Raw genomic sequence first — 13,514 nt, forward strand, 5'->3', positions numbered from 1 at the left:
GTGTTTGCATGTATTCATTGATTGCATGTTTATATGTCTTTATGTACAGCATGTCATGACTATATGTTGCATACATGAGCATATTGATCATTTTTCTTAGAAGAATCCTGTAGTAGGGCGCTCACCCTATGAGTATGTGGATGGTTGGATACGCAAGTATTGCGTCAGATCACCGTGATGGTTGGACAATTGTACTAGTATCAGGTCACCATTATCCATTGGGTATATGAGCCACCTTCTGATGCGACGGCGCAACGTGCTATATACCCTGGGCCCGGTCTATGAACTTGTTTCTTGATTTGAGTTTTTTGTACTCAGTTCACTTGCATAAATGCACGTATAATATCGTATACTCATACTCTCATACTGAGCATGTTAAGCTCACTTCCGGTTTATTTCTGTTGTCTGGATACCCCATTCAATGGGGCAGTTGTAGGTAGTATTCCTGTGGGCAGGGAGGTTAGGTGATGACCAAGGTCGGATAATAGGATTGACCACTAAGTTATGCTTACCTGGTATTTGTCTTATTTTAAGTTTTGCATTTACTTTAATTAAGATTATTTAATGTTTAATTGCATGCTTAAGTCTCTGATTAGTATGTGATCACGGCGCGAGTCACTACACATACCTTTTTGGAAACGTCAGACAGCACTCGAGCGTAAAAATTTGCGCTGGAGAGCGCTTATAATTTTCGTGTGGCCACTGCGTGGGCACTTGCCAGGCGCGCTCGAGAGCATAAAACCGTGCTCGAGCGTGCAAATTTCTGTTGGCTATTGCCTGGCCATTTTCCAGGTGCGCTCGAGTGCAAGAAGTTGCGCTCGAACACGAAATTTTTTTTTTTTAAAACTTGCCAACTCCATCATCAACCCTTTTTTCATTCAATATTTCCAACAATATGAAAATCGAAAATTATGAAATTAGTAATTGTAATTTAAAAAACTATTTGATATATCCATTTATGATTCATTTTGGGTGTAATCGATCTAGTAGTTTTTAAATTAAAATTCTAACAGTTTATCAATTATTAGAACTGGGTAATTTAGGAAAAAAAACATTAAACACCCATTAGTTTAATTAAATGAATCATTACATCATAAACTTATTTTTTTTGAAAAAAAATTATAAACAAGATTTGATCTGAATATGGGTTGAGTAGATGCTACCCGCAGGGTAGTGCCCTGCGGGTGACGTGGCGGCGCATAATTGGTTAAAATCAGTGGGTCACACGTGGGACTCACTAATTTTGACCAATCATGGGATTACACATCACCCACAGGGTAATGCCCTGCAGACGGCATGTACTAAACCCCTGAATATGTGAATCTCACGAGTTATAAAGAGGGAGAAATGTACAGCAAAAAAATAAGTTATATTAATTAAATTAAAATAAGTAAATAAATAAACTTGGCATGCGGGAAATAACGGTTGCCAAAAGCCGCAACAATTCACGAAGAAATAAATTTATCATGTTTCTTTACGTAGTTTAACTTCCACAACCGTTTATTAATTCTTCAACATTGAAAAAAACAAAAAACAAAATGGATGAGGTTGCGCTGCCACCGGAACCTCTATTAGCCGCGACACCAGCCGCTGGCCTTCCCGCGAACCATATTGTTCCATCGGTGGCTCTGGCCAACGCTATCTCCGCCCCTCGTTTTCCTGTTCCTTGGTCGACCGGCCTCTGCGATTGCTGCGAAGATATTAGCACTTGTGAGTATTATTATTCTTCATCAATTTTAATACAATAAGTAAGAAAATGCTGATCATAATACTGAATCATGATTGAGAACATGAGGGAATTTTATGTTATATATATAATTTTTTTGAAATTTTTTATTTTCATGAGAAAAATTTATTTGCTACTTGATTTAATTATATGACTCCATCTAATTTATGATATGTATGGATGCAGGTTGCTTAACATGTTGGTGCCCTTGCATAACATTTGGTCGGATTGCTGAAGTTGTCGACAGAGGATCCACATGTAATAATTCCCCATACTTATAAATGTTTATTTATATTAGTCATTTTATGCAGGTATTGCATGCATGTAAGCGTATAAATTATAAGTTATTTGTGTTGAATATTTTGTATTACTAACGAGTTTTGCGTAGAAAATTTAGAAATTATATATGTTAAACTTCAGAATTTGAAGATGATTTTATACGTACGCGATTTTTCGTTGATCTATAATTGTATTAATCCAGCTTGTGGGGTGAGCGGGGCGTTGTACTCGTTGATACTGTGTGTGTGCGGGTGTTCTTGCTTGTATTCGTGCTTCTATCGAGCCAAACTGAGGGGGCAATATTTCTTGGAAGAGAGCCCTTGCGCAGATTGCTGCGTTCATATGTGCTGCGAGATGTGCGCTTTATGCCAAGAATATCGACAGCTCCAAAATCAGGGACTCGACTTGTCTATAGGTATAATATATATAAGTTTTCTCGATTTCGATTTGAATAATTTAGGGTCGATATTTATAGTGAAAATAGAGTTAATTGGAAGGCTAGGCAAGAAGTATCTATCTAGGCCTAGATTGATATATATATATATATGCAGTAATGGGTTGATAATGGAATGGGTAGTTTTAACAGAAATAATTATAGGGAATTATAATTTTATATGTTTCTACTGGCATATTTTAATTTATCCTCGTTTCATTCAAAATCGAGATTAACTTCTTTTTTTTTTTCTTATTTCTATTTTATATAAAAATATAAAAATTTGTGTGAAACGCTTTTCAGAGTTTGTCACGTTATTTATTTTTGGAAGTATATAATATAATTATTAATTAATTAATGTGAAAAGAAAAATGTAGGTTGGCATGCGAACGTGGAGAGGCAGAAACGAAAGGATACAATGCCTCCGCCCATTCAGAACACAATAAAGCGATAGACTGGAGACCAAGTCGTACCATTTGTCTTTTTTTAAAAAAATTGATTCATTCGTTTTTATTTTATGACTTTAAAATGTACTTCCTAGTTTCCTTTCAAGTAAAAAAATTGTATATGAATTTTCAAAAAAAAAATTTGTATATGTTTCGTTATTTAATTATTTATTTTACCTTGGACTCCATTTATTTATTTTTTTTATTTTTTGAGAAAAACCTTTGAGACTAGCGATTGAAAGTGCGCGCGATACAATTTGTCGTGTGGAAAAACTTTGAGATATTGAGGTCTGACAACCTTGAATATCCTCAATAATCCAGCAGCGTCGCAACTCCATCATGATCTTCTTGTAAAAATCTTAATTGTTATAGAATTTTGTATAAAAATTTAATAAACTGATATATCTTTGATATTTTAAAAATTTTGCTCAGAATACGTCCCCTGCGACCCATGTGAAGCGGGCGCTCAAGTGTAGATATTTATTGTATTTTAGTGTTTTTTGCATGTGATTTGAATCTAATGCCCTCATTTTTCAGAATAAATCATCACTCTTTTCTTTTTCTCACCAATCAAAGTCATGTATCTGGGAAACAAATTACAAAATGTGGACCAAATTTTTAATACAAGGAAAACAAAAGCTGTCAAAATATTTTTTAAAAAAATGGGGGAGGATTTGTGAAGTACATGCGAATAAATATTTATTTTTTATTTTTAAAAAATATTATTATTATACAAATATGTTAACTGTGATAAATAATATTACTTTAAAATAACAATTTATTGAGTGGATATATCTCTTTAATAAGATATTATGATTAATTAGAAAATTAATTTTTTAACTTAAAATTTAAAATTATGAGATACAAAATTAAGAATGTCAAAACAAAGTATAACTTGTTTTGAAAAGTTGAAAATACAATAAAAATTAAGATGAAAATAGAGCTAATAATTAATATCTGCTTAAATTTTTATATATATTTAACAATAATTTTTTAAATAATTAATGTTTAGATAATTAATTTAGAACTTGAAATTATTAATGAATTTACTAATATAAAATTAATCGATTAAAGGATAACATTATCGATTTATAATACAAAAATTAAATATTGAGACAATATACATATTGATATATCCCAGTTTTAACATGCCTTTATTTTATATATGATGTACTTATATTTGTATTTTATACTCTCGAAAAAAGTATTTCTATTTTATTTTAAATAATGTATTAGACATTTGGACAAATATGTATATTATTTTAGAGTTGTATTGCATAATATTAAGAAATATTAAATTTTGATACAAAGTGATACTATCAAAGTTGTCACCACTATTGATCTCTGGAATTGTGTATCGCAAGTGTCCAAATATAATTTTATTTTTTTTAAAAAAATGAAGATCAATGAGAATTAAGGGTATATAATTTTGAAAAAAATGCATCCAAAAATAGTCTAAAGAAGAAAAAGAATAATTTATTCTCAAAAAATGGCAATTGGGTCAATTCTTGTGGAAAAAAACATCAAAATGTCTTCCCTAAGGAGTGTTCAAGTTGATAGAGTAGGTGAGCATTTGGCTAGAGGTCAAGAGTCTGGTTCTTCCTGCCAATATCTTCTTGGACTAGCTTGTCGCACAGTGCTTGTCTAATGCGATTTACCTGACTAGGATAGTTTACAGGCTATTGCGTTAGTCCGAGATTTTACCCGGTGCGAACTATAAAGTAGCCCACTGCGGGATCTCACGTCAATAAAAAAACATCAAAATTTCATAAATACTTGCATCACTTCTCATGCAACTACAACATGAGTAGGATGATTGTTGTAAGCAAAATTTTTAAAAAGTCAATGACATATTAGTCTATTAAATTTTTTAAAAAAAATAATTGTGATAATTAAAATTTTCACGAGAAGTCCAAGTGCTAAAAACAAATTGTGATAATTAAAATTTTCACGAGAACTTCGAGTGCTATTATCCCTCATATACCGCAACCTTCATTTTCAAGGTCAATAGCATTACATTTTGTTCCCAAATATGTTCAAGATTAGGTGCTCACACATCATCTTTTACGATCCTATTATATGTATTGTTTGTTTATTTACAAAAAATTCTTAGAGATAATCTTACAAATAAATTTTATAAAACAAATCTCTTATTTCAAACCAAACATATTTATAATAAAAAAATTATAGTTTTGATATATAAAACAATATTTTTTTCACAAGTAATCAAAAAAAAAAAATTTCTCACAAAATTAACCCTTAAAATCACATTTTGTTTTGCTTTTTATGTCAAAAATATTATTTCATTGTAAATATGGATCATGTCAATTATTCACACGGATAGAAGTCCAACTCTTATTACTAATATCTTTTCACAATCCTTCAAAAATGCTTTGCAAGTTTCCAGTGCATCAAACCTTCAAAATAAGATTTCAAACTCGAGGAGGTGGGTATCACAGCTAAACAGAAAAGATCAACTACAACATTAGCAAGAGTTGGTTCGGAGAAAATACAATACAAACAAAACGGAATTTCTGAGATAATAGTAAACAAGTAAAATTCGATCGCCTGCTCAAATTTATGATTATTCAAGAGGCACTACAATAATAACGGGAGACATGCATAAAAATAGACACCAGAAATAACATTTTGTCGGGCGTGAACTTGTTTCTAGCTCGACATCATATGGTCGATCGATTGAAGAGCTTGATTGGCAAAGAAACGGACATCAACGTCTGGGTCCTCAGCAAGATCTACCAAGCAAGGGCGTATGGTTTTCTCCACCACCTTGGAAAGTAGATCATGTTTCAAAGACATGAGTGAGGGATGAACAGAAAGAACACAGGAAAAAACGAGATACTATCGATTCAATTTCACGTTTCACCAGGTGCATATGCATGCAAGTAAAAGAAACAGATAGTTAACTTACCGATTGATCGACGATGGGGATCATGGATTGCAAAACTTTAGCCACGTTAAATTTTATGTTCGGTACTCTGCAAAATACAAATAACTCATATAGTTGACTATATGCAGAGAGGCTAATTATTACACAACCATATTCACAGATAATTTTGGAAACTGGGGTTACTTGTCTTTTGATGCGGTAACAATGACAGGCAACAGTTTGGAACATGTTATCTCAGAGCCCATAACAGGTGCAAGCAATGAAACTGCACGAAGAATGGTCATTCGATACAGGTAGTGTGGGTTGCTAATCATGTCCAACACCTGCATGGAAACGACAAGGCTATGAACGCATATTCATGTTATATTTTAAAACAGTGGCCAAAATGGCAAAAATTTTAATTTTAATGCTTGAACAATTTGCCTCAATGAAGATAACATCACAATGTTATCCATGACTAACTCGAGCCATTCCTCATCTAGTCATACGCCTTAATATGCTCACAAATGCTCCTCTTGCCTTGATAGGCATGAGTTCACTATGACTCTCTCCTTTCTATACTCTCTAGGTTAACAAAAGCAGACATCAACTCGTTAATTTTACTCTAGGATTTGAAAAACTTGTGCATGACATAAGAGACTAAAACTTGAAAGATAAACATCCCCTTTGGCTTCATATATGAGCTACAACGAGAATTTAATCAGTCGTAAATGCAAAAAAGTTTATTGAAAGACAAGCTAGCAACTTCATTGGAAGCAGAAAGAAAAATAACACGATAACTGACAATCATCAACAAACCTGTGGTACTATATGCTGCATTGCCCACTCTGGACCAAATTCTTCAGCAAGTCGTTTCAGATTATTAGCAGCAGCATCTCTAATTGAGTGAACCTTTATAAAAAACAAAAAATAAGACATCAACGGTTGTCCATTTCAATGGTTTTACACATTGACGTGCATTAGTCCATGACAAAGGTTAAAAAAATGCCCTGTTTAGGGAAAGAAAATAAAAGAAAAAAGGCTTATTCGAAAGGAAAAAAAACGGCCAACTTACATGAAATATCATTAATCAAAATAGAGAAGCAAAAGTCATTTAGGGAACGAAGCAACAAAGAGGAAATAATTAAATGAAGGTTGAATCTACGTATATCTCTTGAAAGTCTCATCATGAATAACATCAAATTTGACCTCCCTTTTCAAACTTAATAACAGACATGGCATCGACGCATTGTTCTTTCAAAGTTCCCATGTAGATTGGACAACGAGAAAAAACTATCAATTGTAAAATAAGTATACACATTAGCTGAGCATAATCCTAAGAAAAGAACACCAACCTTGTCCTGTAACCACTGCATGCAAAGGGCACCCAATTTATCATCAAAAAATCCAACACCCAATTGACTAGCCAATAGCGGTATATATTCTATGATGGCAAGCCGAACCCTCCAATGTCTATCCTCTGCCAGCTCGACAATAGCTGGTAACAAAGATTGAGAGAGCAAATCAATCCCAATAACCTGCATGCATCCAGATTCCAGAAACAGGAATAATTTATCAATATTTTGAAAAAGCCATACAGGTGAAGAAGTTCCTTCACAAAAGAAACAATTTGAAGGAATGTTACACACCTGATTGACTTGATCTAGCTTGCTAATGATATTGAGGCGAACATCAGGAAATTCATCTTTCAATAAAGAAAGAAAAATAGGAAGAAGTTGTTCAATGGTTGCATCCTGCATTATCAACAAAACCAAGCTTTCAATCTTTAAAAGCCACTGTAATTGTCTGCATTTCTAATTAGTTCTTTACTTAAGAAATGAGGCTCCACGAAAGTATAAATACTATATTAAAAAACCATGAAATCAACAAGGAATCACCAATCAGTTGAAACTTCTACAACACAAATTATATAAGGTGAGTTTAGAAAGGAGAGAAAATACCACCTCACATCCATACCCATACAAAAACTATACTGGTGACTGAACCAATATTTATAGGATCCAAACAGGGCTAAAATGCATACGTGTCTACGAAACAGGGAATTTTTATTTCCCAAAGACATTGCAAAGCTAAATTCGCATTGAATCCTAAAAAGACCCTACTTCCCCTTCACAAAAACCAAGATCAATCTGCGCATGATTCCAACCTCCAGGATTGGACAATAGAGACATCTTGACTCTAAATTCAGGCAAGCCACTGCTGACTCTGGCTCACCAACCATGACATAGATTTCGCGTGCATAAAGAAAATGTATACGTTCTCCAGGTCAAATGACAAGGTGTTGCCATCTCAAGATTAGAGCTATCCATGGATAGAAATTGTATATTGTTGAACTGGAACTAAGATTGATTGACAGCAAAAACTAAGTATACGGCAACAAGCAGGTGGACATGGTAGCATATGCATAAAACAATTTAATGTTCAGCGTAGCCAATCATGTGGGTATTATGAAGCAAAAAGAGATTGTCATTCCATCTCTGAACACATGCATGGTGTTGGGGACCCAAATAATGGTGGGCCTAGATATTTAACAAGAAATGGGTCAAGGCCCAAATCAGGGTCCATGGTTACTACAGTTCAAGTGTAAGAGGAAAGGAGAGGATAAAATAGGAGCAGAGGGGGAAGATGAAGATTCAGATATTCTTTGAGAGTTTCGTTACCAGCATTGCCTGGATGAGGGATATTTATCCTTCATACAGATGATTACTTCTCTGGGAAACTACTTTTATATCTCATATCCCATATCCCATATTCCATATTCCATATTCCTAAATATAAATTTCATTTTCTAGCGCCTATGATATCGATTAATTGTAGAATTGTTCCCTTGTGCTGTTAAAGTGTTTAGTTGCAACGCAAATGCGTTCAAATAACATAAGACAGTAAGGCACCAACAACATTATTTAAACTACAATGGAGCAGAATGAATTAGCAGTTCATCGTGAAACAAGAATTTGGATCAACAGTGTCTTTCAGCAACTTTAAGTTGCAATTCACGTTTACCTTTCCCAATACAGGAGCCATTCCCATTATGACAGATGCCAAAGCAGATCTCACGTGTTGTGAGGAATCAGATGACAATTCCTGCAAGCAACACCTCCTTTTATTAGACAGTAAGGGAAGGGAAAGAAAGCAATTACATGAACCATAAATTCACCAACTATCATAAAAAAAATACATCTGGCTACTACCTTCACACAGGGAAGGATATGCTGAATAGCGAGTTCAGGGTTAAGAATCCGACAGAATTTGGTGACTTTTCCAGCAGCTGCTATACGCACTTCCGCTTCATTATCTCGAAGTAGGCGAACATAAGCAGGAACCAAATCCGTCCTGAGACATAATAACAGTATAATGCATCATTTTATTTTATTATGAGAAAAATTAGCAATTAAAAAAGGTAAATCACAGCAAAAATTAACATATTCAGTTAAAGTTGGGAGTGGATAGTTCTCAAACGAGGAACTAAAATTCGACTAGACACCCCATAAACAATTAAAAGGGACATAGGAACATATATGACTGTGATAACAGTGCCCACATTAACAAAAATTTTATCATTGGCATCTGTCATTCTGCAACTTTGTTGTAGCTAAATATGATCAGTTAAGATACCATCGTCATCACAAGGAAAACACGACTCTTAAATTTGAAAGTAATCCCAAGGAAATTTTCAATTAAAATACATGGAAAGAAACTCGAAAATCACTGAATCGCCAAAATTTCGATATCTTACAGGCATAAAACGAAAGCACGTCGTGATAACACATGGATAAAAATAATAAATAGGATCAGCGGAGCAAAAGAGTACTCTTAATCAAATAATAGCAATAATCTTACGCTTGTTATTACATGTTGATAAAAACATATAGGGCCTCAAATACACACATAAGGAAGAAAGAACAAATAATTATATAAGTATATAACTGATAATCTACTTTCCACATGCCATGTGATTACCTTGTAAACAAATTAAATGTTAAACAAGAAATTTGTATAAGCATCAGGCCATACAGAGAACCAAGAATGCATCACGAAAAATGAAATAAAAAAATAATAACCTGGTAGGTTCAGGTCCAACAGCTTCGCAAAGCTCATACAACTGGTTGGCAACCATGTAGCGAACACGCCAAGACTTATCCTGATACAATTTTCAAGAATGTTAAAATGGAGGATTGTCCGCAATACCCAAAAAAATAATCAAAAGCACAACAATTACAGACGTCAGAACAGTAAGACATTAAACATGTTTGGCACTGATAATCACAAACAGTAAAATTGTACCTGCGAGAAGTTTACAATTACGGGGAGAATATGTGCAACACAATCTTGAGGCTCCAACAATTTTCCAAGAGCAGCACAGCTCTCCACGGCTAGTAACCGAACAGAATCTTGATCTGAAAAGAGGATATGACGAATCATGAATGTTAAAACTTGTTTGCAGCCAGAAATACTTATGATATTATGTATTCCACATCGTGTAAATCGATGCTTCTCATTCTCATTGTTCAATCCGACTAATAGTCTAATACACTTAAAGCACTCTTGATTACAGGGCATGACAATACGAAAAACCATTTTGAAGATATCTGAGCGTTAGATGATTTGAATACCCTCAAACATTTCTGATTATTGACTCCTTCAATCACATTCCACACACAAGACCACATTCAATTTTCTTGAGTATGATTCCATTATTCTTTAGCATGAATGATGCACTTCATTCTGTCTAGCTTTAAATAGAGATTCCAACTACTCCTTATCTTATCCTACTACAAAATTTTTGCATGGTTCAAGTAATCTGTCTGCAAGCAAAAGCCATGTATGCTACCATGTTATGCTTATACCAAGTTAAAAGGCAATAGAGTTTTATTTAAAATCTCACTGTACAATATCAACTTTTGTTTCGAACTAGAGGCAAGTTCAAGAGAGTTAATGGTTTAAATAATGCTGTGAAAGGAATTAAATATTTAATTAATAAGGTTACAAGTGAATATCCAGTTCTGGATAAATGAACACGTTCCAACTCGTCAACAAACCTTTATTTTTTTCAATTTCAAGGCAATGAAACCCAGTGGTTATTTTCAGTAACCTAATAAATACATTTAATCAACTGACAAAGGTGGAAACCATTTACTTTAGCCTCAACTAATAATATTGCAGCAACACTCGATGCTTCCCCTAGAAAAATTATTTAGATTTGGAAACTATCCCAACAATTTGTAGTGAGTGTACTCAAATAACTAAAAAAAAATTGATACTTACTGATATATACTTGATACCATCTAGATACATTATCAATCATTCTAACAAAGTTAATAAAATGACTGATTAGGTTAAATACAATAAGTCAATAACTCAAAGTTTGTTTACCATCTTGTGTAAGATCATCAAACATTGACATAATGTCTGTCTTGAGATGAGCAGGTTCCACAGTGGCAGCAAATTTTCCCAGGTTTGTTGCAGCAGCCCTTCTCACCATTGGCATATCATCTTGACACAATTGACTGTATATTGATCTTAACTCTGTCTTTAGCATATCTGGGGCACTTGGGTAAGCAATGTGAAATAACCCACAAGCTGAAACCCGAGCGGTAAACCACTCACCAGCTGCCAGCCTCTGTAGTTCATAATTAAATCAAGTTCAAGCAAATATTTTTTGCAAAGAAATATTAATTTAAATTGTATCAGTACTTTCTACCTATAACACTTAACAGAATAGAACTAAAAATCATACGAAAAACACTGAGTTATAATTGACCTTCACGAGAGGAATAAACCAGTCAACCAAATCACTTTCCCTCATCTGTGAACCAATTCTGCACAATGACTCCACGGCTTTTTCCCGCACACAGGTCTCCTCCACGGTGCAAAGTGTTTCCAGAGGAGGAAGCAACACATGTGCATGCTCCACCCCTCCAACATAAGGGATAAATACACCCAATTCCTCTGCCATAGCAAGCAATACCTCGTCATCGTCGTCATTGTTCTCACTTAAAAATGGAATCAACTCTTTCCGAGTCCTCTCCTCCCCAAGTGCACGTGCAATTGTGGAAAGTCTACGGATAGAGTTCAATCGTAGTTGAATGTCGTCATTCTTTAACTCATCTATTAATACCGCTATTGGATACAATGGCTCATCCACAGCCGACATTGCGTTTTCCTGGAGCTATAAGATTCACCACAAAACTGAAAAAGAAAATGAAAAAGAAGGAAGATTTAGCCATTTAGGTATTATGATATGATTCCAGAATTATGCAAAGAACAAAACCATAATCACAGAACTAGACTGCCCAAAACTTGGTATCGTGATATTTCTAGATATTTGAAATAATACATGAAATCTCACGAAATTCACCCCCAAATCCTGAAATCGGAATATAAGAATCACTCTAGCTCCCAAACCCTGAAAATCCTATCAGAACTAAGAATTCACACCCAAATCGAAAACCCTAACAGAAGTAACTCGCCGCTTTCAACTGCCAAATTCCATAACAAAAGAGTCTGCAATATCGAAGATCAATACAACGGTAAATTTTCTTCCCCCTCACTTCTTTAACGAAAACTCCCGGATCTCAAACTTTTATCCCAAAACAGAAATGACAATTACGATGACAAAGAAATGATAGCTGGAAAATATCACCAACTCGCATAACCTAATTTTTACACAACATCAAAACATTTAAGAGTAACGAAAATCAAATCAAATGCAAAACTCTTAAGATCTGGCAACAGAAACAAAAATCCAGGAAAATATTTAAAAAGAACAAAGAATTTGCGAGCGTATATACGTAAAATACATCAATTTCACAAGCATAATTACAAAGAAATACACAACGGCAGGCGAAGATTTACCAGGAATAATGGTTCCCAGACGGCTCTTCTCAGATTCGAAGGCTTTTTGAGAGAGAGGAGAAGAGAGAGTCTCGATCGCTGAAACAGTATCACTAAAATCGCTATTCTAATCTTTCGTAAAAAAAATCGCTATTCTAAATTAATTTATTTTATATTAATTAATAATACATTTTATTTTTTGAATACATTTTTAATAATTTAATAATAACTAATAGATTTAGTATAAAAAAAATTTTATTAAAATAATTTAAATATATCACTTTTTTATCACATTTGATTGAATAAGAGTATAATATATTATTTAAAGAAAAAAAATATTTAGTATAAAAAATTTTATTAAAAAAATTTAAACATATCACTTTTTTATCACATTTGATTGAATAAGAGTATAATATATTATTTAAAGAAAAAAAAGAGTATAATATATTTTAAAATAGATTAAATAAATAAATCATTATTTATCACATTTAAAAAGAAAAGATGAAGACGGTCTTTTGATTTTTTTATAGTAATTTTTTATCAATTTTAAAAATTTATTTTCGACCATTTTGTATCATCTTGCAACGCGATCATCGGATGAAGGTGATCTTTTTTCATTATAATTATAATTGTGTGATTATCAGTATACTATCTATATTCTATATATATATATATATATATATATATATATATATATACATAATTTTTGCTAAAAATAATAAGTTCTGTCCAAAAATAATAAATTATAAATTATTATAAAAGGAAATATTTATCCGTATTAATTAATACTAGCGTATGTTGCACACACGTTGTGTGTGTAAGACGTGTTTATTTCAAGAAAAAATTTCACATAATTCTCCCACAATTGGAATTTTAAAAACTGTTTTT

General features: G+C 33.2%; 2 protein-coding genes across 3 annotated transcripts; one reads left to right on the top strand and one right to left on the bottom strand.

The window, feature by feature from the left end:
- Positions 1-1,538: 1,538 nt before the first annotated feature.
- On the top strand, positions 1,539-2,892 carry LOC140879133 (protein PLANT CADMIUM RESISTANCE 11-like). Its single transcript, XM_073282793.1, has 4 exons — positions 1,539-1,710; positions 1,913-1,984; positions 2,208-2,420; positions 2,816-2,892. Exons 1-4 carry the CDS (start codon positions 1,539-1,541, stop codon positions 2,890-2,892), a joined length of 534 nt encoding a protein of 177 aa, XP_073138894.1.
- Positions 2,893-5,344: 2,452 nt separating this feature from the next.
- On the bottom strand, positions 5,345-12,763 carry LOC140879445 (uncharacterized). Of its 2 annotated transcripts, none has more exons than XM_073283138.1 (13): positions 12,648-12,763; positions 11,554-11,981; positions 11,166-11,412; positions 10,077-10,189; positions 9,854-9,933; positions 8,984-9,125; positions 8,796-8,876; positions 7,421-7,525; positions 7,127-7,309; positions 6,591-6,683; positions 5,976-6,115; positions 5,814-5,880; positions 5,345-5,671 (listed from the first exon to the last, which is right to left on the bottom strand). In XM_073283138.1, exons 2-13 carry the CDS (start codon positions 11,944-11,946, stop codon positions 5,555-5,557), a joined length of 1,761 nt encoding a protein of 586 aa, XP_073139239.1. In that variant the 5' UTR covers positions 11,947-11,981; positions 12,648-12,763; the 3' UTR covers positions 5,345-5,554. The 2 variants fall into 2 exon arrangements, with proteins under 2 accessions (XP_073139239.1, XP_073139240.1); XM_073283139.1 differs by lacking the exon at positions 12,648-12,763 and adding an exon at positions 12,616-12,639.
- Between the last annotated feature and the right edge of the window lie 751 nt (positions 12,764-13,514).

The sequence above is a fragment of the Henckelia pumila genome, chromosome 2, assembly GCF_033568475.1.
Source record: "Henckelia pumila isolate YLH828 chromosome 2, ASM3356847v2, whole genome shotgun sequence".
Classification (NCBI taxonomy): domain Eukaryota; kingdom Viridiplantae; phylum Streptophyta; class Magnoliopsida; order Lamiales; family Gesneriaceae; genus Henckelia; species Henckelia pumila.

What these genes read in the sequence shown, in the direction of transcription:
- LOC140879133 (XM_073282793.1), top strand. Translation starts at nt 1,539, where the DNA reads ATGGATGAGGTTGCGCTGCCACCGGAACCTCTATTAGCCGCGACACCA. An exon ending in CTGCGAAGATATTAGCACTT is followed by an intron (nt 1,711 to 1,912) that starts GTGAGTATTATT and finishes GTATGGATGCAG; the next exon opens with GTTGCTTAACATGTTGGTGC. An exon ending in TGTCGACAGAGGATCCACAT is followed by an intron (nt 1,985 to 2,207) that starts GTAATAATTCCC and finishes GTATTAATCCAG; the next exon opens with CTTGTGGGGTGAGCGGGGCG.
- LOC140879445 (XM_073283138.1), bottom strand. Translation starts at nt 11,946, where the DNA reads ATGTCGGCTGTGGATGAGCCATTGTATCCAATAGCGGTATTAATAGAT. An exon ending in TGCAGTGGTTACAGGACAAG is followed by an intron (nt 6,684 to 7,126) that starts GTTGGTGTTCTT and finishes TTTTTTATAAAG; the next exon opens with GTTCACTCAATTAGAGATGC. An exon ending in GTTACCGCATCAAAAGACAA is followed by an intron (nt 5,881 to 5,975) that starts GTAACCCCAGTT and finishes TGTATTTTGCAG; the next exon opens with AGTACCGAACATAAAATTTA.